The sequence below is a fragment of the Quercus suber genome, unplaced genomic scaffold (assembly GCF_002906115.3).
Source record: "Quercus suber isolate HL8 unplaced genomic scaffold, Cork oak 2.0 scaffold_266, whole genome shotgun sequence".
NCBI lineage: Eukaryota > Viridiplantae > Streptophyta > Magnoliopsida > Fagales > Fagaceae > Quercus > Quercus suber.
In genome coordinates this window covers 22,501-48,835 of record NW_027069722.1, presented here as the reverse complement: position 1 = coordinate 48,835, position 26,335 = coordinate 22,501, and the positions used below count along the sequence as shown (strand labels likewise).

The 26,335-nt window shown below is 35.2% G+C and overlaps 2 protein-coding genes across 2 annotated transcripts; one reads left to right on the top strand and one right to left on the bottom strand.

Annotated features, from left to right (window-relative positions):
• The first annotated feature begins 11,024 nt into the window (after positions 1–11,024).
• On the top strand, positions 11,025–17,569 carry LOC112032961 (uncharacterized). Its single transcript, XM_065781403.1, has 7 exons — positions 11,025–11,151; positions 12,149–12,208; positions 12,303–12,356; positions 12,475–12,535; positions 12,710–12,786; positions 15,996–16,045; positions 17,455–17,569. The coding sequence occupies exons 1-7, from the start codon at positions 11,113–11,115 to the stop codon at positions 17,543–17,545; spliced, it is 432 nt and encodes a 143-aa protein (XP_065637475.1). The 5' UTR covers positions 11,025–11,112; the 3' UTR covers positions 17,546–17,569.
• A 636-nt stretch (positions 17,570–18,205) lies between these two features.
• Positions 18,206–19,712, bottom strand: LOC112032941 (E3 ubiquitin-protein ligase RZF1). The gene has a single exon (XM_065781402.1). It carries the CDS (start codon positions 19,405–19,407, stop codon positions 18,388–18,390), a length of 1,020 nt encoding a protein of 339 aa, XP_065637474.1. The 5' UTR covers positions 19,408–19,712; the 3' UTR covers positions 18,206–18,387.
• Between the last annotated feature and the right edge of the window lie 6,623 nt (positions 19,713–26,335).

Below are 26,335 nucleotides of genomic sequence, written 5' to 3'. Positions count from 1 at the left end.
AGTCTTGAGCTCGACATAGTGCTTAATAACCGATGATCAATTGGTGGTTGTAATCTTGGGCTTTGCCTGCTGGGCTAGGCTTGCCCCATACATAGCTTCCGCAATTTCTTCCCTCTAGAGTCATCCAAACACAATACTTTTGGTAATGTTTGGCTCTAGTTGATTCTAAACTTGGCTATGCTTTAGGTTTAAGGTGATTCATAATCATCATATGATATGTCCGTGTTAAATAAATCACGTGAGACAAAAAAAAAAAAATACTGTAAGTGCTGAAGTGTAAAAAAGGTAACACAAAAATACACAAGGGTTATGTAATTCAGTTTAACAAACTATGTCTATAGAGGAATCTTTAAAGGCTACATCTTTATTATAAAAGTAGAGTACAAATCTTATATTACAATGAACCCAATCGAGATATTTATAAGAGGTAATATTCTTAACAGTACACCAAGCAAGATTAAGCTCGGGCCTAGGCTAACCGTCAAAACAAGATACCTGCATTGGATTATTTACCGTGGGAGGAATAGATGGAATTTGACAATTTCAAGAAAAATTTTGAACTTGGTCAAGAGTCTGTAAGACTGTAATTCTGTTCAAGCCACATGAGCTGTCCTTTTGTGATGTGGATGCGGGCATGGGGTCCCATCCTCATTTGTTTCCTTTACATTGCATTCAAGGTGTGCCCTTATGGCTATGGGCCATACTCACTTTGGAAATTAGTAGGAAGTATTGATTAGGAAGAGTGGCTAGCAAAGGACAGAGTAGTAGAAAATAGAATATTGGACCCTAAAGTAAACATGCTACTGTTGGGCCTACATCGGATTATGATCCCTCCATGAACTTTGTTTTCGGATTTCAGCACATGAATTTACTAACATGACAAATCCAATTCCCATAAATTGAAGACAAGTCATGTGGTATAGAAGCATCAATCTATATCCCAGATTTCAAATATCCTGCTTAATTATTGCTCTAATGTTGTTTCTCATTAACATGTCATGGTCATGATTCATGCATAATGAATTTGTATCAACCAATTAAGTTCTAATTGTTTTTTTTTTTTTTTTTTATGGAAGTTCTATTTGTATTTTATTATGCATAATTGCAGTATCTGTCGAACTAGCCTAAGAATTTTTCACATTAACCAATACGACTTTTTATAACCCAAGGTTGGTTAAGAAGTGTCATACTTAGTGACGGAACTATAGTTGGACTTGGGGGGCAGTGGCCCCCCCTAAATTTTTTCAAATTTTTTTTAGTGTATATATATATGCGTGTGTGTATTAATTTTAGCAATTTGTTTCAATAAATTTGCACTTTGCCCTCTCAACAATATTATTGATCTTTTTAAAGGCTATAAAAAATTTATTGATCTAAAATTTGAAACAAATTTAACAAGCTTAACAAAAAAATTTACCACTAACAAACTTAAGGCCAAACAACACCCCAAAACAAACCCACACAAGACACAAACAAAAAATAAAAAATTCCTAAGCCAATTCTAACTAGTCTAAGTAAACACTCACACACATTTGATAACACACAAGACACCCAAAAAAAAAAAAAACTTAACTTTCTAAATTGAAAAGTGCTACATCCACAACATTTTCACATCAAATCACATGTGGTAAGTTGTTATTGGTTCTAATTTGAATCCACATCTTAAATTACTTTTTTGCTCACTCATAACAACCAATAATAACCTATCACTTACGATTTGTTGTGAAAATGTAGTGAAAATATTGTGGACATAACATTTCCCTTCTAAATGAATGCTTGCTTGGAGTTCCAATAATAAAAATTTGTTTATAATTTTGCCCCCTAACTCTAAGTCTTAGCTCCATCCCTGGTCCTACTCCTGTCTCCTAAAGGACATGTATTAGAGGAATACATAGAAATGCATTACTGGTGAAACTAAAAATAGGAAAATGCTATTTCTATAAATTATTTTATAAATGGTTGATATAATTAGTAGTTATTGGTAAGTGAAAAAGTTATGTTAATGGTGGGTTTAGATGAGAACAATAATAATTAACTACAACAATAGTTTGTGGATAGAAGTTCTATTTGTATTTTATTATGCATAATTGCAATATTTGTCGAACTAGCCTAAGAGTTTTTCACATTAACCAATACGAATTTTTATAATCCAAGGTTGGTTAAGGAGTGTCCTACTCAGTGACGGAACTATAGTTGGACTTGGGGGCAGGCCCCCCCTAATTTTTTTCAAATTTGTTTTAGTGTATGTGTGTGTGTGTGTGTGTGTGTGTGTGTGTGTGTGTGTGTGTGTGTGTGTATTAATTTTAGCAATTTGTTTCAATAAATTTGCACTTTGCCCTCTCAACAATATTATTGATATTTTTAAAGGCTATAAAAAATTTATTGATCTAAAATTTGAAATAAATTTAACAAGCTTAACAACAAAATTTACCAATAACAAACTTAAGCCCAAACAACACCCCAAAACGAACCCATGCAAGAAATAAACAAAAAATAAAATAAAATAAAAAATTCCTAAGCCAATTCTAACTAGTCTAAGTGAACACTCACATACATTTGACAACACACAAGACACCCAAAAAAAAAAAAAAAAGAGCGTAACTTTCTAAATTGAGAAGTGCTACGTCCACAACATTTTCACATCAAATCACATGTGGTAAGTTGTTATTGGTTCTAATTTGAATCTACAATTTAAATTACTTTTTTGCTCACTCATAACAACCACTAATAACCTACCACTTACGATTTGTTATGAAAATGTAGTGAAAATATTGTGGATATAACATTTCTCTTCTAAATGAATGCTTACTTGGAGTTCCAATTATAAAAATTTGTTTATAATTTTGCCCCCCTAACTCTAAGTCTTAGCTCTGTCCTTGGTCCTAATCTTGTCTCCTAAAGGACATGTATTAGAGGAATACATAGAAATGCATTACTGGTGAAACTAAAAGTAGGAAAATGCTATTTCTATAAATTATTTTATAAATGGTTGATATAATTAGTAGTTATTGGTAAGTGAAAAAGTTATGTTAATGGTGTGTTTAGATGAGAACCAATAAGAATTAACCACAACAATAGTTTGTGGATGGAAGTTCTATTTGTATTTTATTATGCATAATTGTAATATCTGTCGAACTAGCCTAAGAGTTTTTCACATTAACCAATACGAATTTTTATAATCCAAGGTTGGTTAAGGAGTGTCCTACTCAGTGACAGAACTATAGTTAGACTCGGGGGCAGTGGCCCCCCTAATTTCTTTCAAATTTTTTTAGTGTATATATGTGTGTGTGTGAGTGTGTGTGTGTGTGTATTAATTTTAGCAATTTGTTTCAATAAATTTGCACTTTGCTCTCTCAACAATATTATTGATATTTTTAAAGGCTATTAAAAATTTATTGATTTAAAATTTGAAATAAATTTAACAAGCTTAACAACAAAATTTACCAATAACAAACTTAAGCCCAAACAACACCCCAAAACAAACCCATGCAAGAAACAAACAAAAAATAAAATAAAATAAAAAATTCCTAAGCCAATTCTAACTAGTCTAAGTGAACACTCACACACATTTGACAACACACAAGGCACCCAAAAAAAAAAAAAAAACTTAACTTTCTAAATTGAGAAGTGCTACGTCCACAACATTTTCACAATATTTTCACATCAAATCACATGTGGTAAGTTGTTATTGGTTCTAATTTAAATTCACAGCTTAAATTACTTTTTTGCTTACTCATAACAACCAATAATAACCTACCACTTACGATTTGTTGTAAAAATGTAGTGAAAATATTGTGGACATAGCATTTCTCTTCTAAATGAATGCTTACTTGGAGTTCCAAGAAAAAAAAAATTTGTTTATACTTTTGCCCCCTAACTCTAAGTCCTAGCTTCGTCCCTGGGGCTACTCCTGTCTCCTAAAGGACACGCATTAGAAGAATACATAGAAATGCATTACTGGTGAAACTAAAAGTAGGAAAATGCTATTTCTATAAATTATTTTATAAATGGTTGATATAATGAATAGTTATTAGTAAGTGAAAAAGTGATGTTAATGGTGGGTTTATATGAGAACCAATAAGAATTAGCTACAACAATAATTTGTGGATATAGCATTACTCCAAAAAATACTATGAGTAATGCTACAAACACATATTTTTTAATAACATTTTTACAAACTACTGAAATGACAAATTCTTATTGATTATTATCTAAGCCTACTACTTACATCACTTTTTACTTTCATCACTTTTTTACTTACCAATATAACCACTCACTCACCCAAATCATATATATATATATAATCACTCATCAACAGTTTATAAAAAATTTTGTAAAAAAAAAGGTTTATAACCCTATAATTTTCCAAAGTCTATTATTAATCAAAATAAATATATCAATTACATTTTTTTTTTTTTGGGTAGAATGCTCTTCTCCTACATCCTTTTTTTGGATTGTCATCTTGTAACATCTAATAAGTGTTGCCTTCTGTATAGGCATCAGGTATAAGCCCAAACCATCAGCCTCCGCATACTTAAGAGTATAGGGCCCAATATAAGGTTAGGGCCCATATCAATTTAGGAGACTAGTGCCTGGTCAGGGTCCAGTACTAGGTCGGGGCCTACATGGGATAGTAATGGTAATGCCTTGGGGGAATCGTCTGCCGAGCATTATTTGGCAACAGGTGCAAGTTTCAAGAGAGTCATATTTGTCACGAGAGGTGGGTCCCATTTGGTCAAGAATATATCCCAAAATGGCTTGCTAACATAAAAAGCAACCCCATCATCATGACAACCCCACTAAGAGAAGTCTATAAATAGGGGTCGAAGGTGTGAGAAGAGGGGTTGGAAAAATGGGGAGGAGAGAGATACTCGAGAGAAAAAAGGGAGAAACAATTAAAAAGGAGAAGCTCTGTTCTAAGCCTAAGCCTTTTCAGGAAGCATACATAAGGAAGGAAAATTCAGATTGAGCCTTAGATTCACTCATTTTGGGCCGTTAAGTTGGCCTCAAGAGGAAAGTAAATTGGGAGCTTGACCTCAAAGTCCATCAGGTATTTTGGGTCAAGGCACCACAATTGGCACTGTTTATGGGGATCTCCTACTTAGCTGAAAACCCAGAGCTAGCTTGTCACCACCTAAGATGGAGATGCCACATGTAGGAGAGGTGTTAGTGGGCTCTAGAGGTAATCGTTAAAGGGTCTCATCTTGGGGCCAAAGAGGATTGTAAAGGGAATAAAAGAGGGAACATGATCACAAGTAAGATTGGCATGAGACAAAGGTAGATTCAGACGAGGGATCTTCACAAGGGGCAAGATAGGGGGTCTCCTACGTTCCCAAGTGCTAGTATCGTAGTGAATGAGATCAGGAGATATAAAACTTACGAAAGCAAGTTAAGGAGTTAGAGCTAGAGATAAGGGGTCGACGTTTAAGAAGGGATTGAGAGGGGTCGTCTAGTGATCCAAACTTTACGGAAGGTAGTACGGGAGAGTCTTCCCATCAAAGTTGTTCATGACAATCAAGGGATAAGCCTAACGAGACTATAGGGCATCACACCTACACACAGAAAAGAGAAAGGCACAAACACCCTAGTATTGCCTTGGACACCATGAGCCAGGCACTTTGAAGAGTCGCTTAATCATTGTTTTCTGACAAGATAAAACACACTGAGATGCCTAGCTAGTTTAATTGTCCCCCGTTTATTTGCTATGATGGCAAAATCGACCTAGTGGAGCATGTTAGTCAAAACATTTAGCTAATGTCCTTATACTCACGGAATAATAGGTTGATGTGTAAAGTGTTCCTGTCCAGCCTCGGGCCCGCGGCAATGAGATGGTTCAATGGTTTAAGAAAGGGGTCTATACATAATTTCAGAGAGTTGATTCAGGCGTTCGAGGCCCATTTTATCACTTGTAGTTGGGTCCCCTAGCCTATTGATGTGTTGCTATCAATGAAGATGGGGAGCGGGGAGACCCTCCAATCTTATGCCAATCGTTATTGGGAGCTATATAATGAGATAGGTGGGGGAAATGAGCAAGTTGTAGCGAGCATGTTTAGGCTAGGGCTCCCCCAGGAATTCGAATTGAAAGATTCGCTGACTATGCGACCCCCCGAGAACATGTACCAGCTCATGAGAAGGATTGAATAGCATAAAAGGTTGGACGATGACTAATAACAGAGTAAGGGAAAAGCTCCCTCTACCTCTTAAAATGGCAGGGATCCACGGCCCAGTGGCTTTCAGTAGAGATTTAGGAGGGAAACTAGGGTCCCAAAGCTCGAGGTTCGTATGGGAAGGGTTAACGTGGCATTCAAGGAGTCGATTCACAAGATTTTGGAATGGATAAAAAATGAACCTTACTTCTGTTGGCTGGGTAAGACTGGAGGGGACTCATCTAGGAGGAACCAAAGCCTATACTACATGTATCACCGAGAGAAGGGTCATACCATCGAAGAGTGTAAAGTGTTCAAGTATCATTTGGGGCAACTTGTGAAGGACAGGCATTATAAGAAGTTTGTGGTCAGACATGGTGGTAAAATAGCAGGGCAAACGTTAGGTAACTAAGGAAATGCACTTCCTTCACCCTTGGGAATTATTGAAGTTATCCATGCAACTTCCATTGGCACAAGTACAAGCTGTCGAAAAGGGAGCATTACGCCACAATGAGGACCTGAAGTTAGAGACTGGCCAAAGAAGAGGCTAAGGTCGAGTAGAAAGCCTGTGATGCCACAATTTGATTGATTGTGTGATGTGTGTGAGCGTGTGATGAGTCCCACATCGGGTATTTACTAGGTAGATATGGGCTTTATCAACAATTACAAGGAGTCTTAATTGTGACTAATCCTTTTGAGGTGTAGCGCAGATGTGGCTAGTGCTTGTCCTTGGGTCGTTATATATGGTATCAGAGCTGGTCCGGTAACCCTGTGTAGGCTTAAAGACATTACCCACAAAGTGGGCCTTAACGAGGACGTTAGGATTTAAGTAGGGGAGATTGTGATGCCCTAATTTGATTGATTGTGTGATGTATGTGGATGTACGATGAGTCCCACATTGAGTATTTACTGGGTAGATTTGGGCTTTATTAATAACTACAAAGAGTCTCAATTGTGACTGGTCCTTTTAAGGTATAGCGCAGATGTGGCTAGCTCTTTTCCTTGGGTCGTTATAGAGCCGATCGCTTTTGGTGATGATGACTTCAAGGGGATGTCTTAGCTGCATGACAACTCCCACATCGTGGCTTCAAGAATTGGGAGCTTTTTGGTTAAAAAGGTATTAATAGATCAAAGGAGTGGGGCTGAGGTAATGTATCCCGACCTCTACAAGGGCTTAAGTTTGTAACCGGAAGATCTGACCAAGTATGACACGCCCTTGGTGGGGTTTGACAGAAAGGTGGTGGTACTCGAGGGGTAGATTTCACTTCCCATTATGACCGAAGGGAAGGAGGTGATGGTGAACTTTATCTTGGTTAATGCTTTCTTTCCTTACATGGCAATTCTTGGTTAGCCCTGGATCCATACCGTGGGAGCTGTTCTATCCACACTACATATGAAGATTAAATTCCCTATTGAAGATGGGATTGCCCTTTTTAGGGTGGATCAGCAAGTCGCGAAACAATGCTTGGTTACGGCGATCAACCATGAGATCAAGCAGATTGAGCTGGCCGAACTAGATTCATTATAGCAATTACAAGAACCCCACAGGGGGCATCGGGGCTGATAGTGCTGAAGAGTTGATCCAAATAAGAACACTCACATACAAAGATATATATTTTCAAGTCGGAAAGAGTTTACTACCAAAGGACCAAGTTGTCATACTGTTGTCTTTAGTACAAAATTTGGACTTTTTTGCATGGAGTCCATATGATTTGCTTGGTGTGGATCCGAACTTCATCACTTATAGGTTGAATATAGATCCTTTATTCTTGCCTAAAAAGTAGAAACCAAGGAGATTCGCTAAGCAGCATGTGGAGGCCATGAAGGAAGAAGTAGAAAAGTTAAAGCAGGCTGGGGCCATCAAAGAGGTGTTCTTCCCTAAATGGCTGTCGAATATAGTGGTAGTGAGAAAGAATAATGGGAAGTGAAGAGTTTGTGTAGATTTTACTAACTTGAACCGAGCTTACCTAAAAAACGCCTTTCCTGTCCCAAAGATCGACTAGTTAGTTAATACCACTTGTGGGCACTTGAGAATGAGCTTTTTAGATGCTTTTCAAGGATACCATCGGATCGCTTTGGCCCCTGAGGATTAAGAGAAGACATCTTTCATATCCCTTGAAGGCAACTATTATTACACCGTGATGCTCTTTGACCTGAAAAACGCAGGAGCCACCTACCAACGGATGGTGACAAGGATGTTCAGGGAAGAAGAATTCAAATTGGGCCCTAGATTCCCTCATTTTAGGTCATTAAGTTAGCTTCAAGAGGTTTTGCCATTGTAGGAAACTCTTTACCCAATTCAAACAAGTAAATTGGGAGCCTAACCTCAAAGTCCATCAGGTATTTTGGGCTAGGGCACCACACCTTCAATTTCATATTGTTTAAAAAAAAAAGATTATATGGCAACTAAGAAATACAAAGGATTCAAAGTGATAAGTAAGCTAGTCCAAATGATATTTTTTGTGGTGCCTTTATGTTTGTGATTTGAATCCCATCCCCCTCCCCCATCAACTACCTATGAAAAAGAAATATTAAAAAAAAAAAAAAAATCCTAAAATAAGGTAATGCTATAATTATTTTTGTTTGTATTTGGGGGATTATTAGACATTGGTAGATTGTCATGTGCATAAAGCTTCATTTTCCCAATAATTATGATGATAAAGAATACCAGTGCTGCCAATTACGAATATATGTATATTGATGGAGAAGCCAATTACGAATATTAAAGACATCATACAAATCAGATCCAACATAAGGCATTAGTTTAATGATGCGGGCTTGGCCTATTAAGATAGAAATCAGTATGATTATCAATTAATTAATCATTGTGTATACTATTACAAAAACCAAATATAACATTAGTATTTTTAAAAACTTTGTTTTACAGAGTGGCTGTCGCGGGATCATGTTATTTGCAAAAAAAAAAAAAAAAAAATCCCTTTGTCTCCTAATATTTTCTCTCAAAATTAAATGTTTTCTTTTTTTTAATAGGTAGATAGTAGAGGAAGAGGGATGGAGGGATTTGAACAGTAAACATATGTGGAATTAGTAGCAATACCATTACCACTAAGAATGTCATTATCGTGAGTATCATATACATAAGCACCAAAAAAGATATCGTTACCACGATTATCACTTAAATGAGCCTTTTTATTTTTTTGAGAAAAACTCATTTTCTTCTTAGAGAGTTTCAACTTATGACATCCGTTCCTGATAATAACTTTTTATTATTAGAACAAAATATCATAGTGTATAGGGATGGACCCACACATGGGCCCAAGGAAACGTGGGCCCCTCTTGTAATTACCCAAAAAATCAAAAAAGTATATATAATATAACCTACTCAAATCTTAACCCAGCCCAAATAACAACATTAAACCCAAAGAAAATCATAATCCAGTCCTAATAACCATAATTATCGGTCCAAAAAAAAAAAACCCCCCACCCCAAACAACAATCTTCAACCATTTTTGCAAATTATAACCCAACCCAAACAAACCACTATTTTAGTCAAAATTCATCACATTAATGAGGCATAATGTATTTTAGTCAAAACCCCTAGAGAATAATAAATTAATAGTGCTACTAGAGGATAATAAATTGATAGGGGCACAATGTGTTTGGGTTGAATATTTAATAGTTAATACACTATTGAAACTATTTTTTAGACAAAAAGATTGAAAGATTATAGAGACAAATTTACTTATATGCTGCTAATCTTGCAACATAAATCTCTCTCCCTGAAACCCTCAAACACTTGGTATATAGGGAGATACCAATTGAGCTATAAGACTTTTGGCATAATGATAGTATAATTGATACCAAATATGTGGAATTAAAAGTTATCATCCACTGCCCCCCCCAAAAAAAAAAAAAGAAAGATAAAATGTAAAACCCACCCTCTATGTTTAGAATTCATTTCAGTCATTTAACTTTACTTTTGTTTGTTTTAGTCAGTTAAGTTTTAAGTTTATTTAATTAAGACATCTTTATCAACTTCTGTTAAATGTTGCTGTTAATTGTCCAAATTTTTAATTTTTTCCTTAAAAATTTTTAAATTAAAAAAATCAAATTAATGATTGAAAAATATTTTCTAGAATTCAAAAAAAAAAAAAAATTAACATAAGTTGGTGAAGATGTCTTAATTGAATAAACTTGAAAATTATTGGACATAAATAAATGAAAACAAGTTAAAGAATTGAAATGAATTCTGATGAAACTTAGCAAACGAGTTTTGTACTTTAACCCAAAAATTGTTTGTCAGTGAAAACTTTAGTGCGCTGCTAACACGGCCATTCGGCCCAAATATTATTGGGCTAGGCTCTATTCTAAAACTAATAAACCCAATAACCCATATAAAGGAGTCCAAATCTTCTGTCCCACTTTTCCTGCTCCACTCTATACTCCACCAATAAATACTTGTCACATGTTCACCTAATTAATTAAATATTATCATTATTGACTTATTAATCCTACAGTTATTAATTAATAGTATCACGTGGCAAGTATTTATTGGTGGAGTATAGAGTGGAGCAGGAAAAGTGGGACAGAAGATTTTGAGTCCAAATCTTCTGTCCCACTTTTCCTGCTCCACTCTATACTCCACCAATAAATACTTGTCACATGTTCACCTAATTAATTAAATATTATCATTATTGACTTATTAATCCTACAGTTATTAATTAATAGTATCACGTGGCAAGTATTTATTGGTGGAGTATAGAGTGGAGCAGGAAAAGTGGGACAGAAGATTTGGACTCCATATAAAGTGCCTAAACTTCAGTAGCCCAGTCTCAAAACTACAGGTCGTATTTCAGGAGCCAATGAAAATACAAACGGCAACGAGTTCATGAGTCAGTGCTTGTGTGTGTGTCTTTGTAGCGACCTGACCTATATATGTATATTATAGTATTATCTTCGCCGTTTTGTTCATCTCCTTTTTCTGGCAATCGCTGTTCACTGAGAAATGGGTTTTTCCAAGGAACAATTCCTTGCGCGCTTACAGGTTTACTTTTTTTCTTTTCTTTTTTTGTTTTTGTTTTCTAGTGCCTAAATATAGTTTTTTGATGCTGTATTTCACTTTTTCTAGTTCAGTTTGATCTGGGTATTCTTTATTATGCTTTTATATCCATTTTTCATGTTCAATTGCTACTATCCAATCTTTATTATGTACATGATTTGATTGAAAATAAGCAACCTCCGGTTATAACAGGATTGGATTTTGGATTTTATTTATTTATTCCCTTCCTCTTGTTCTTGCTTCGGTTTGGGATTATATGATATAGGGGAATTTTTACGTAAATTATAGAAATAATGTTTTTGTTGGAACTTGGAACACTGTAATACTTAGATAAATTCTGCAATGTATTAATTAGTCAAATACCCAGTTCACTTGCATACATTATTGTCCTATTGGCACTGTTACTTACATTTTGGAGCTGGGATTTTGTTTCTTTCTTAATTTTAAAAAATTGTGAATCTATGTGATTCTGAATTACACCAGTGGTCAATGGCGCCCCTTTTCCTGACGTTAAGGGGTGGAGGGTTAGTCGATCACCAATGGGGTGTCAGTATTTTACCTATCAAAAAAGCCCAATCAATTCTAGCGCAAATGGTACATTCTCCTCTTGTAAGAGCAAGGTGGAGGGTAAGGTTGTTGGTTCGATACCTACTCTGTGTGTGTTAACTTCTTCTTTTGTTGGTTATGTTTTGGCTCAAGGGGAGAAGGATGAGAAGAAGGGGTGGTGGGAAGGGAATTCAAACTAGTGATCTTCACTTCGTGAGCCATGGACCCCAGCCAATTGTGCTATCCCTTGGGGTTGTGGATGTGTGTGTAACTTAACAATTAAAAAAAAAAAAAAATTAACTATGGAAAAAAATGAGTAGATAATTTATAATTACATACATTATTGTGTACAACCTTGATTTTGCTTTTCAGTGATTTGATTTGTATCATTTGGTCTATTGTCTTGCAAGTAACTTTTCTATTTGGTTTTCATTAGGAGCTTCAAATTGAATTTTCCCTGTATGAACATCCTGTTGTTATGACAGTTGAAGACCAGGTAAAAGAATATTGAAAACAAAAGGGTTGTATTCCTTCCCCTATATACATACGTGCTTATGTATTCTGAAGCAGGAATATGTCTTTTCTGGCAGGCGAAATATGTAGGAAATAGTGAAGGTGGACTGAGTAAAAATTTATTCTTGAAGGTAATGGTATTTTGAGACTTGAAAATTCACCTTTCTGGTTGCATTGTGGTAAATTTGTGGTTTCACCTCTTGTTGACATAGTCTGTGGCCCAATGCCTGGATGTACTTGTATGTGCAGGACAAGAAAAATAGGTTCTATATTGTTTCCGCACTTGCAGATACTAAAGTAGATCTTAAAGGTATACTATAATATATTTATTTGCCCAATCTCTAGCACCATACTATGCATGGGCATGTAGAGATGCCAGAGGTTTTTGCAGTGTTTTGAACTGTCGAATGAATCGTTGTTGCTCACGAATTGATTACATTTTCCTGGATATTAATGGAGTTTCTTATGACTTGAAACTAAGCAGTTCTATCTCAAAGGCTTGGGTTGGGGAAAGGAGGTTTGAGAATGGCTCCAGAAGAAGCATTGGGCAAAGTTCTTCAGGTTGGTATATGCTTAAAAGTTTGGTTTTTGCTTCTTTGGCCCCCGCTTTCTGTCTATAGTGACACCTTGCATTAGTCTGTAGTTTTCTTTATTGTGATGGTATAGGTGCTGTCTTACCCACCCTGCATCTTGTCCCAGTTTTTTAGCAAAAAACTGTCTACTTGTGAAGCAGATTTTGGCTTTATCTTTCATAGTTGAGATGATATCAGTTCATTTTGTAGGGGAAACAATCTGTATGCATCTTGTATGTCTCTCCTCTTCAGCTCCTCAAATTATATATATATATATATTATATCAAAGGAATGAAAAGATATATGTTCTTGCTTCAGGATTAGAAAAGAGAATGTGAAGGAATAAAATATCTTCCTTACTATATCAACTTAACCACTTAACAAAGAGAGATGTTGTATGTGAAGAGTTGATATTTTAACCAAAACTGAGTTAACTCCAATGCACCACTTATTTCTCCCATCGGCACCAGTTACTTTTCACCAAATTCATTCTTAATCTAATACTACTTTGAAGCAAATGAGTACACACCTAAGATATCCAAGCCATTCAGGTATTGCATCAGCATCACAAAATAGTATAGTGTCATTGGCAAATAGCAACTTTAAAATCTCCATAACTCTTCTCACCTCAACCCTGCTAAAAAACCACCCTCCATTGTCTTATGTAATTCCCTAATTGGAATTTCTATCACCAAAATGAATATTGAGCTACTAAAGAAGCCTATCGGAGTACCATGGACCATGATTGAGAACCAAACAGTTGTAATGCAAAACTGAACCCATTTTTGCCATTTTTCACTAAAGCCAAGTCTTTCCAACAAGTAAAGCAATAAGTTCTAATTAATGTAATCATAAGCCTTTTCAATATCTAGCTTACAATTACCCCATAAATACCCCTCCATTATCTACTATCCAAACATTTGTAAGCAATAAGCCCTGAGTCAAGGATTTGTCTTACAATAACAAAAGCATTTTGTGTAGCTGACACAAAAATCTGAGAGTTTGATTCAATTGATTGGCCAGCACTTTTTGCAATTAAGGTAATAGATTGAAAATCCTTGATATTGATAGCACCACTCTTCTTTAGTACCAGAGTAACAAAAGTAGCATTCAACGATTTCTCAAACTTGCAATAACTATAGAACTCCTGAAAAACCAGCATACACCTAAGATTTCCCAATAATTTTTGAAAATTGCCATGGTATACCCTTCCAGCCCTGGAGCTATGTCCTCGTTGATATCTCTTAAGGCTTCATGCACATTTTCCTTTTCGAAGGATTTTCCACTCCAACTAGTATCTTCATCAATAGATGACAAATGCAATCTCTCAACCCTTGGTCTCCATTCAACTAAGTATATAAATTCTTGTAGAACTGGGTCACTTCTTCCTTCACCTCTACACTATCCAAGTATTTTATTCCATCAACATCAAGTTCACCAATAAAATTGGCTTGTCAATGAGAGTTATCCGTCAATGATCTTACCCCAAAAAAAAAGGAACAAAACTCAAGGGCATAGGCACTCGAAAAATATCTTCTTAAATTTGATCATTACATTCTTGTAAATATATGTTGAATGATGACTTTCTGGGTATAAGTAAAGGCTGGCATATTACCTTGCTGACATTCTTTTTTTTTTTTTTTGATAAGTAACGTAAGAATTTTTTATTAAAGAATAGCCAACCCAAGTACACTGGAAATGTACTACAGTGGCAGAAATTAGTTCTTTTTATTTTTATTTTTTTTATAGGTAATTTTTTTTTTTTTTTTGATAAGTAACAGAAAATATATATTAAAAAAGAACACAGCCATGTACATAGGAAATGTACTAGACAGGCAAAAACATCAAGAAACCAAATTACAATGATCAAACAAAACAGGAAGAGAAAAACAAGAAAAAGATGGTATAACTAGACACCATTCGAGAAGAGTAAAAAAGAAAAAAGACTTAAACTCAAGAATGGACCGTTCGTGACCCTCAAAGCTTTTGGCATTCCGTTCCCGCCAGATACACCACATCAAATAGTGCGGCACCATCCTCCAAATAACTATATTACGATGACGCCTGAAGTTACGTGACCAACAATCCAATAAATCCACTACCCTTTGCGGCATCACCCAACAAATACCAAACAAGCAAAAGACCGTACTCCACATCTCATAAGCCAAAGGACAGTGAAGGAGGAGATGATCTACAGATTCCCTACACCTTTTGCACATAAAACACCACTCAAGGACAACAAAATGCCTCTTCCAAAGGTTATCAATAGTTAGAATCTTGCCTAAAGCCACAGTCCAAGAGAAAAAAAGCTACCTGGGGGGGGAACCTTCGATTGCCACAACGATTAAAAGGATGAGGGAATAATTACAGTGGCAGAAATTAGTAACCCAAATTACAATGATCAAGAAGAACATGGAGGGACAAAGAAGTGCATGGAGGTAAAACTAAGCTCCATTCAAAGAGAGTATGGAAGAAAAATGACTTTATATCAAGGATCCACCCATACCAGTCCTCAAAGCATCTAGCATTCCGTTCCTGCCATAAACACCAAAACAGGCAATGTGGCACAAACCTCCAAAAATCTATATTTCTATGTCTTCCAAACTTGCCCTGCCATGAAGCCAACTACTCAATAACTTTATATGGCATAACCCAATGGATACCAAACAAACAGAATACCATAGGCTACAACTCATATGCTATCGGACAGTGAAGAAGAAGATGATCACAACTTGTATACTTAATGTTTTACAGTGCACAGTTGTGAGTTATTTCTTTTCTGATATATGGTATTTGAGCATAATATTTGAGCTCTAAGGAGGTTGAGCCCTAGTATGGCTCAGGCCGTTTGGCCACATTGTGTGATTGAGCAATTTAAGCATGTTTGATTGACCAATTGCTAGTTAAGTTATTTGTCTAGGTTTGGCTAATAGTAATATATGTCTGTTACGAAGAACAATGACCATCTTGTTATATCAATGTTAAGTCAATATATATAAATACCTGCTTTCTGTTGTGACTAACTGAGGTGCATTTTCATTTGTTTTAATAAAATTATCTTATTCACACACACACACAAACCTGAAGTGCTTTTTCTTTTCAATTTTATTTAAGGGAAGAATATTTACCTTGTATGAAATAATCATTAATTTGATTTGAATCTCCCTCTGATGTACTTGTGTTTTTTTATCATGCAAGGTACCTTTGGGTAGTGTTACTCCATTTGCACTTGTAAATGATTCAGCAAGGTAAGCAGTAATCTTTGTGCACATTGGGAGTTGAAGTTCTTCTTTGTTACAGTTTTTAATTTTTCATTTCATACATATCATGGTATTGTTATGCCTAGAATTTTATGTTTCTATGAAATGATTCAATTTTTGTTTTAGTCACTTCTTTTCTCTGTTATTGGTGTTGCGTTGATATCTCCATCAACATTGCTTTGAAATTTTTAATTTGCTTCAGAAAAGAGAAATCCTGAGTCCTGACATTGCTCTATCTCTGATAAAAATTTTTGTTAGTAATGTAAACTTCTCTTCTATTACTAGACCAGTTCTTGAGCGTGTGCAGGTGCACATGTGGGCATGCACTTTCATGTGTGCATAATTTTGTATGACAGATTAAGGCAGACTATTTGTGAAGTGATTCTTAATAGGCCATATATACTGCCTGCCCTTAACAGCCTCAACATCTTAGCCCTTCATGACACACACATAATCAGCAATAATCTGCCTCACGAACAGTTGCATGATAGGTTACATAACTTTTAGAAGAATAGGACATAACATGTAGAAGAAATTAGAAACTAGAAAGTAAGACATAATTAGGACAAACCTAAACACAATAATAAAGTCTGGAGTGATGCTAGCTGGTGGCGGATCCAAGTGGACTAGTAAGGTAAGCCTGGTTGGCTATGGACAGCTTCTTGCATGCTCCAGCATCACTGAGGAAGGCTCACCCAATCTTTTAAAACCTGAACTGTATAGGTGAACTGGAAAGGTGGTTTGTTAACTTGTTTAACCATGGGTTCTTCTGGTTTAATCATCAACATATTTACTAACTAAATGAAAAAAAAAATATAATAATATATAATAATATATTATTATAATAGTTAGATACTTATTTGAAGTATGCAAGTTTTATATTTAGACTTTAAAAAAATGCTAGATTTATTGAATTTTAGAGGGAAAAAATGAATAATGTGAATTTTTACATTTTCTTGAAAAATTCTCTGGTTCAACTAAAAGAATGGTTTAAGGGGGTGAACCAGTTTAACTGGTCAGTCTGGTCTGGTTTTAAAACACTGGGCACACCTTATTTGTCACTCTTTATTTTTCAGTTTGAGTTTCACATACATTTTCATGATGCAATTGATATAAGTTTGATTGTCCTCTGGAAGTTTGTTTCACTGACTGTAATAATAGAATCGGTTTTCTAGTATGAAATTATCCGGTTATTTGTTCTTTTGTTTGGGATATTTATTCTTTTGTTTGGGATATTTATAATTTATTTGTACCTTTATGTGGCATAGACTTTAATGTGCATCAAACCCCATTTAAGGAGAATTCCAGCAGAAATTATGCAACAATGTACCCTCTTTTCTGGTCCTTTCTTTCCATCTTCTCCTTTTGATGTTATCTTATATCTTTGCTTTGTGAAGAAATGTCTCCCTCCTTTTGGATCAAGGATTTAAAGGTCAGGAGCGCTGTTTGTTCCACCCACTATCAAATGATATGACAATTTGTAAGTGAGAATGGTAACTAGAAAAAGAAACTCTTTTGACGTAGTTTTTGAGTATTTTCTCCAGCTTTAATTTTGAAACCAATTTCACCTTGATTATTATGTGTGTTATCTTTTGTACATTATATTTTTAAAGGGTTCTGAGGGAAAAAGGAAAAAGAAAAAGAAGGGGGGGGGGGGGGTTGGTGGTTGTGCGAGTACGAAGGTTGTAAACTCTCTATCCAAATGAGTTGACTGCTTAAAAGAAAAAAGAAAAAAAATGTTGAATTCAGCATAAAGAGTAGAGTATAGGAGGTACGAGGGAAAACAATGAAATTACAAAGTATACCAGAAAATCCGAACCATTAAAGCACACATGACGTATCTAGTAAAATTCCATCGAAATATCCTACATAAAGTGGTCTTGTTTCTATTAAGGGGATTAGATCTGTGTTCAAATTTACTGAACTCTTTTTTTTTTTTGGTGAAGAGGTAGAGGTACTACTTGAGCTATAGAGCTCAATGATTGTTCCTAATTTATTAGGACAATTCAATGGTCTTCTCAATGCATATAATGTACTTGACTTATTTTTTTTTTTTTTTTTGGGTTTTCCATAATGTTTCATGGTCCAAATTCTGTAATCCATATTACTTATCCAAGTTTCCAAGATAAATTAGTCCTTTTTAGAATTGTTAAAGCTTTCTTTATTTATCCGGAATACATTGAATGAGTTTTACTGATTTCTTATTTATAGAAATAACCATATAAAAGAAAGATAATTTATTTCTTGTAGAAATTAAATTTAAAATGATCAATATCTAGAATGTAAGCATGGTGTAAATTAATGGATCTATAGTGAAACTATAACAAGAATCAAGTAGTTTTTAACACAAGCTCTAACTTACCCCTTCGAGAAGTACCAATATTAATGTCATGATCAGCATGTGGATTAATCCGTCGATATCTTGGACGAAATGGCCACAAAGATGTCAAATGGCTCCACCTCAAACTCCTACGTCTCCTACTCTCTCCTCCAACTTGAGAATCCTCAGACTCATTCTCTACTCTTACCTGCTGCTGATCTTCAGAATCAGAAGGCACTGGCAGCTCATGCCGGCAAATAGGACAAGAGTTATGAAGCCTTAGCCAAGGAACAATACAATCAGAGTGATATATATGCTTGCAAGGCATTTCCCTAGCTTCTCCACCAACCTTAAACTCTTCCTTGCACACAGGGCAATATTGTGAGTCATTGTTCAAATGCTCTTCTGTGATGCTCACGGTTGGTATTGCATTGATTGCTTCTTCTGGTGCCGGAGAAGGCCCTGGTCTATCATTTTCAGTCAGCTGCTCAATCATTTCGTTTAGTCCTGGCCCGAAAAAGAAATTTCTATGATCAAATCCTGAAGGTGCTGGTTGTGGTTGAAGTATTGGTCTAAAAGGGTCAGCAGGATCTAAAGGTCTAAGAATAATCCATGTCCGAGGTTGGCCTTGGATTTCAGGTTCTGTATCCGGGCTCTCTCTCCACCGCCGTCTTGAACGTGTCCGGGGTCTTGTTTCAAAACCTGGGGGAGGAGGCAAAGGATGGCCTAGGGATTCAGCTTCCGGGTCATGTAAACCATGGTGGAAGCGCCTAATTGGGGGGTCAAGCATGAGAGCAAGGGCCTCGAGTAGACGGGCTTCGGGGGAGGGATCAAAATCAGTGTGATCAATGACTAGTCTAGGCCTAGCTACGTTCATCTCAATGATGAACTGCCCCAAACAACGTGGACAAATAACCTCTGATGGGTTTGTAGAAGCAACCCTGACCATTCTGTGGCATTGGTAGCACCAGTAGAGAGGGTAGGTTGTTGGGTTGCCATTGTTTCGGACACGAGGAGGGCTCAATGACATGATTAGAAAGGTTGTGAGCTTGAAAGTTCAATTGGGTTTGGTTTTTTTTTTTGCTCTCTGGGATTAAGTTTATAGATTGCAGAAATCAAGTGGGGAAAGGTATATAAACAAGAATGGAACAAATAGAGAAAAGAATAACAGCTTTGTAAAGGTTGTGGAAAGCAATTATTTCTCTCTGTTGGGATTATGTTTGGCTTTGTAGGTTTTGTGTTCGCACTGTTTCGTTCTAAGGAAGGAAAGGATGAGTGAAATGTGATACATACAGAAGAGGCTTTTCTTGTGGGTTGGTTCTTGAAAGGTCGAATTGGGAGGGAAGGATAACGGCTAACTTACACAGGAAGAGATTTCCGAATCTTCTACTTTCCATGAAAATGCACTTTCTGTTTTGTTATAACGATAATCTAAAGAGGAATATGTGTTTAGCTAATTATGCTTGCAAATGTCATCCACGGAATGTCAGTTGGCTATAAATTATATATCACTAGTCGCTAACCCGTATGATGCACAAGAAAGTTTAGAAAAATGTTCAAGAAATTCTTCTTTTTTTTTTTTTTTTTTCCAATTCATCTTCCTCTAGATTGATGAAAGCTATAAGATTAACTCCTAAGTTAAATGTTGCAAGTTTGATGAATACATAATCGTAGCCTTTAAAAATATTCAATTCTAGACTTGCAAAAGCAAATTTATGAATCTTTACTCCTCCCTCGGCAAGCATAATTATTTTCCAATTAAATGGCCTTTCAAATAGGGTTTCTCATTATTGGTACATTTTGTAGTTGGAAAAGAGATATGCAAGTCTAATGTTTAGTTCATATTTCAAAGTTAGATGCTACTTAAATTTTTTTTTTTTTTTGGTGGAGAAATGCTACTTATAATTTGTTTCAAACTTTGATGATTGATCTATTTAATGAGGCATATTATATAAACTAATTCATTAAAAAAATGTATGTTACTTGAAATTCAATTGTTTGAAAACACAATCGGTGCTATCTAACAAATTTTCACTTTGAATTCGTTAAATTTTATTAAAATGCAAAACCCCATTTGAGACTAATAGGTATTAGCTAAACTATCTAGCCATGCAACTAAGTTGATAGAGTATATATTGTGTGTAGGAATGTGGATATGCATACACAAAAACACACAAAATTAAAATACAAATTATGTGTTCCTACTTCTCTATAAAATCTAAAAGGGAATAAAAACCAACATCAAAGTTGAATAAAAATTGTATCTGAAAGCAGGGATAGACCCATGTAGAGGCCTAAGGGGGCCCAATTTTTTTTTTTTTTTAGTATGTAAAATTATTATAGAAAAAAAAAAAAAAAAAAAAAAAAAAAAAAAAAAAAAACCTAGCACAACAGTCAGTAAGACTCCAAAACCAAATGGAAAAGCCAGAAACAAAGGAAAAAAGAAAAAAAAAAAAGAAAGAAAAGAAAGGGAGAGGTGAGAGCGAGACAGAGAAAGTGAGATACTACTGAGGAGAAGATTTGAGAAAAAATACCAGCATTGATGAATTTTTGTTAGCTTGGGAGTGGACCGAAATTCCTTGAGATTAATTAAGTTTTCCTTCAAGTGAACTCAATAGATATGCCATAAACATTCAGCTAAACACACAATATAAAAAGACTTTAATTACCCCAAAATGCCCTTTGCTTCTTATTCTATTGGACCCCCTAGTTGCACCCAAAGTCATGTGGCTGTTTTGGTCATTTTACCTTGATGTGGCATGTTGTGGTTAGATGGGTACATGTGGCAAATTCTCAGTGCATGATCTGGCATGATAAGGTGAGAGTGTAGGACATTTCTTTATTGTTTTTTTTTTTTTTTTTTTTTTTTTTTTTTTTTTTTTTTGTGAATCTAACATGTTTTTTAAGAATATTTTAATAGTAAAAATATAGAAAATATAAATAAAAATATTTTTAATAATTTTTTAATTGTCGCACTCCGCCGCACCTGCGTCCTACTTTTTCAAAAATTACCGAGTCCCACACTCGTACCCACACCCGAACCCAGAAACGCACCCGTGCTTCATAGATTAAATGCATCATGCATATTACCTAGATTCTAGTATTTGTCTTTAGTTAGTAACAACAACCGTTTGTGAGATAATATATATGATTCTTATTTTATTTGTAGATCATGAAAAAATCAACTACAATGTTTAATTTTTCAAAAGAAAATATTCAAATTCTTCCAAAGTTAATGTGGGATTGCCAACAACTAATGTTGCTATTCCAATTCCAGAAAATGTGAATGTTCCAATTCTAGAAAATATTTATTCCCCAATTCTGGAAAATGTTGATGTTCCAATCCCAAGAAATATTCATTCCCCAATTCCAAAAAATGCAGATATCCCAATTCTAGAAAATAACCATATATCTCAAACACAATTTCAAAAAGTTGATTTTGATATATTAAGAAACAATGATTTTTGGGTATATAGTTTATTAATACTATATGGATGCGTATTTGAAGTTTTTTTTTCCCCTTATCTCCGGCCCTCCTCCCCCCCCCCCCNCCTCAACCCTGCTAAAAAACCACCCTCCATTGTCTTATGTAATTCCCTAATTGGAATTTCTATCACCAAAATGAATATTGAGCTACTAAAGAAGCCTATCGGAGTACCATGGACCATGATTGAGAACCAAACAGTTGTAATGCAAAACTGAACCCATTTTTGCCATTTTTCACTAAAGCCAAGTCTTTCCAACAAGTAAAGCAATAAGTTCTAATTAATGTAATCATAAGCCTTTTCAATATCTAGCTTACAATTACCCCATAAATACCCCTCCATTATCTACTATCCAAACATTTGTAAGCAATAAGCCCTGAGTCAAGGATTTGTCTTACAATAACAAAAGCATTTTGTGTAGCTGACACAAAAATCTGAGAGTTTGATTCAATTGATTGGCCAGCACTTTTTGCAATTAAGGTAATAGATTGAAAATCCTTGATATTGATAGCACCACTCTTCTTTAGTACCAGAGTAACAAAAGTAGCATTCAACGATTTCTCAAACTTGCAATAACTATAGAACTCCTGAAAAACCAGCATACACCTAAGATTTCCCAATAATTTTTGAAAATTGCCATGGTATACCCTTCCAGCCCTGGAGCTATGTCCTCGTTGATATCTCTTAAGGCTTCATGCACATTTTCCTTTTCGAAGGATTTTCCACTCCAACTAGTATCTTCATCAATAGATGACAAATGCAATCTCTCAACCCTTGGTCTCCATTCAACTAAGTATATAAATTCTTGTAGAACTGGGTCACTTCTTCCTTCACCTCTACACTATCCAAGTATTTTATTCCATCAACATCAAGTTCACCAATAAAATTGGCTTGTCAATGAGAGTTATCCGTCAATGATCTTACCCCAAAAAAAAAGGAACAAAACTCAAGGGCATAGGCACTCGAAAAATATCTTCTTAAATTTGATCATTACATTCTTGTAAATATATGTTGAATGATGACTTTCTGGGTATAAGTAAAGGCTGGCATATTACCTTGCTGACATTCTTTTTTTTTTTTTTTGATAAGTAACGTAAGAATTTTTTATTAAAGAATAGCCAACCCAAGTACACTGGAAATGTACTACAGTGGCAGAAATTAGTTCTTTTTATTTTTATTTTTTTTATAGGTAATTTTTTTTTTTTTTTTGATAAGTAACAGAAAATATATATTAAAAAAGAACACAGCCATGTACATAGGAAATGTACTAGACAGGCAAAAACATCAAGAAACCAAATTACAATGATCAAACAAAACAGGAAGAGAAAAACAAGAAAAAGATGGTATAACTAGACACCATTCGAGAAGAGTAAAAAAGAAAAAAGACTTAAACTCAAGAATGGACCGTTCGTGACCCTCAAAGCTTTTGGCATTCCGTTCCCGCCAGATACACCACATCAAATAGTGCGGCACCATCCTCCAAATAACTATATTACGATGACGCCTGAAGTTACGTGACCAACAATCCAATAAATCCACTACCCTTTGCGGCATCACCCAACAAATACCAAACAAGCAAAAGACCGTACTCCACATCTCATAAGCCAAAGGACAGTGAAGGAGGAGATGATCTACAGATTCCCTACACCTTTTGCACATAAAACACCACTCAAGGACAACAAAATGCCTCTTCCAAAGGTTATCAATAGTTAGAATCTTGCCTAAAGCCACAGTCCAAGAGAAAAAAAGCTACCTGGGGGGGGAACCTTCGATTGCCACAACGATTAAAAGGATGAGGGAATAATTACAGTGGCAGAAATTAGTAACCCAAATTACAATGATCAAGAAGAACATGGAGGGACAAAGAAGTGCATGGAGGTAAAACTAAGCTCCATTCAAAGAGAGTATGGAAGAAAAATGACTTTATATCAAGGATCCACCCATACCAGTCCTCAAAGCATCTAGCATTCCGTTCCTGCCATAAACACCAAAACAGGCAATGTGGCACAAACCTCCAAAAATCTATATTTCTATGTCTTCCAAACTTGCCCTGCCATGAAGCCAACTACTCAATAACTTTATATGGCATAACCCAATGGATACCAAACAAACAGAATACCATAGGCTACAACTCATATGCTATCGGACAGTGAAGAAGAAGATGATCACAACTTGTATACTTAATGTTTTACAGTGCACAGTTGTGAGTTATTTCTTTTCTGATATATGGTATTTGAGCATAATATTTGAGCTCTAAGGAGGTTGAGCCCTAGTATGGCTCAGGCCGTTTGGCCACATTGTGTGATTGAGCAATTTAAGCATGTTTGATTGACCAATTGCTAGTTAAGTTATTTGTCTAGGTTTGGCTAATAGTAATATATGTCTGTTACGAAGAACAATGACCATCTTGTTATATCAATGTTAAGTCAATATATATAAATACCTGCTTTCTGTTGTGACTAACTGAGGTGCATTTTCATTTGTTTTAATAAAATTATCTTATTCACACACACACACAAACCTGAAGTGCTTTTTCTTTTCAATTTTATTTAAGGGAAGAATATTTACCTTGTATGAAATAATCATTAATTTGATTTGAATCTCCCTCTGATGTACTTGTGTTTTTTTATCATGCAAGGTACCTTTGGGTAGTGTTACTCCATTTGCACTTGTAAATGATTCAGCAAGGTAAGCAGTAATCTTTGTGCACATTGGGAGTTGAAGTTCTTCTTTGTTACAGTTTTTAATTTTTCATTTCATACATATCATGGTATTGTTATGCCTAGAATTTTATGTTTCTATGAAATGATTCAATTTTTGTTTTAGTCACTTCTTTTCTCTGTTATTGGTGTTGCGTTGATATCTCCATCAACATTGCTTTGAAATTTTTAATTTGCTTCAGAAAAGAGAAATCCTGAGTCCTGACATTGCTCTATCTCTGATAAAAATTTTTGTTAGTAATGTAAACTTCTCTTCTATTACTAGACCAGTTCTTGAGCGTGTGCAGGTGCACATGTGGGCATGCACTTTCATGTGTGCATAATTTTGTATGACAGATTAAGGCAGACTATTTGTGAAGTGATTCTTAATAGGCCATATATACTGCCTGCCCTTAACAGCCTCAACATCTTAGCCCTTCATGACACACACATAATCAGCAATAATCTGCCTCACGAACAGTTGCATGATAGGTTACATAACTTTTAGAAGAATAGGACATAACATGTAGAAGAAATTAGAAACTAGAAAGTAAGACATAATTAGGACAAACCTAAACACAATAATAAAGTCTGGAGTGATGCTAGCTGGTGGCGGATCCAAGTGGACTAGTAAGGTAAGCCTGGTTGGCTATGGACAGCTTCTTGCATGCTCCAGCATCACTGAGGAAGGCTCACCCAATCTTTTAAAACCTGAACTGTATAGGTGAACTGGAAAGGTGGTTTGTTAACTTGTTTAACCATGGGTTCTTCTGGTTTAATCATCAACATATTTACTAACTAAATGAAAAAAAAAATATAATAATATATAATAATATATTATTATAATAGTTAGATACTTATTTGAAGTATGCAAGTTTTATATTTAGACTTTAAAAAAATGCTAGATTTATTGAATTTTAGAGGGAAAAAATGAATAATGTGAATTTTTACATTTTCTTGAAAAATTCTCTGGTTCAACTAAAAGAATGGTTTAAGGGGGTGAACCAGTTTAACTGGTCAGTCTGGTCTGGTTTTAAAACACTGGGCACACCTTATTTGTCACTCTTTATTTTTCAGTTTGAGTTTCACATACATTTTCATGATGCAATTGATATAAGTTTGATTGTCCTCTGGAAGTTTGTTTCACTGACTGTAATAATAGAATCGGTTTTCTAGTATGAAATTATCCGGTTATTTGTTCTTTTGTTTGGGATATTTATTCTTTTGTTTGGGATATTTATAATTTATTTGTACCTTTATGTGGCATAGACTTTAATGTGCATCAAACCCCATTTAAGGAGAATTCCAGCAGAAATTATGCAACAATGTACCCTCTTTTCTGGTCCTTTCTTTCCATCTTCTCCTTTTGATGTTATCTTATATCTTTGCTTTGTGAAGAAATGTCTCCCTCCTTTTGGATCAAGGATTTAAAGGTCAGGAGCGCTGTTTGTTCCACCCACTATCAAATGATATGACAATTTGTAAGTGAGAATGGTAACTAGAAAAAGAAACTCTTTTGACGTAGTTTTTGAGTATTTTCTCCAGCTTTAATTTTGAAACCAATTTCACCTTGATTATTATGTGTGTTATCTTTTGTACATTATATTTTTAAAGGGTTCTGAGGGAAAAAGGAAAAAGAAAAAGAAGGGGGGGGGGGGGGTTGGTGGTTGTGCGAGTACGAAGGTTGTAAACTCTCTAAGTTTAATAGAATCATAACAAGTTTGAAGTATTAAATTTTTTGACCTCGATGATAATCACCATGTTTTCTTGTGAA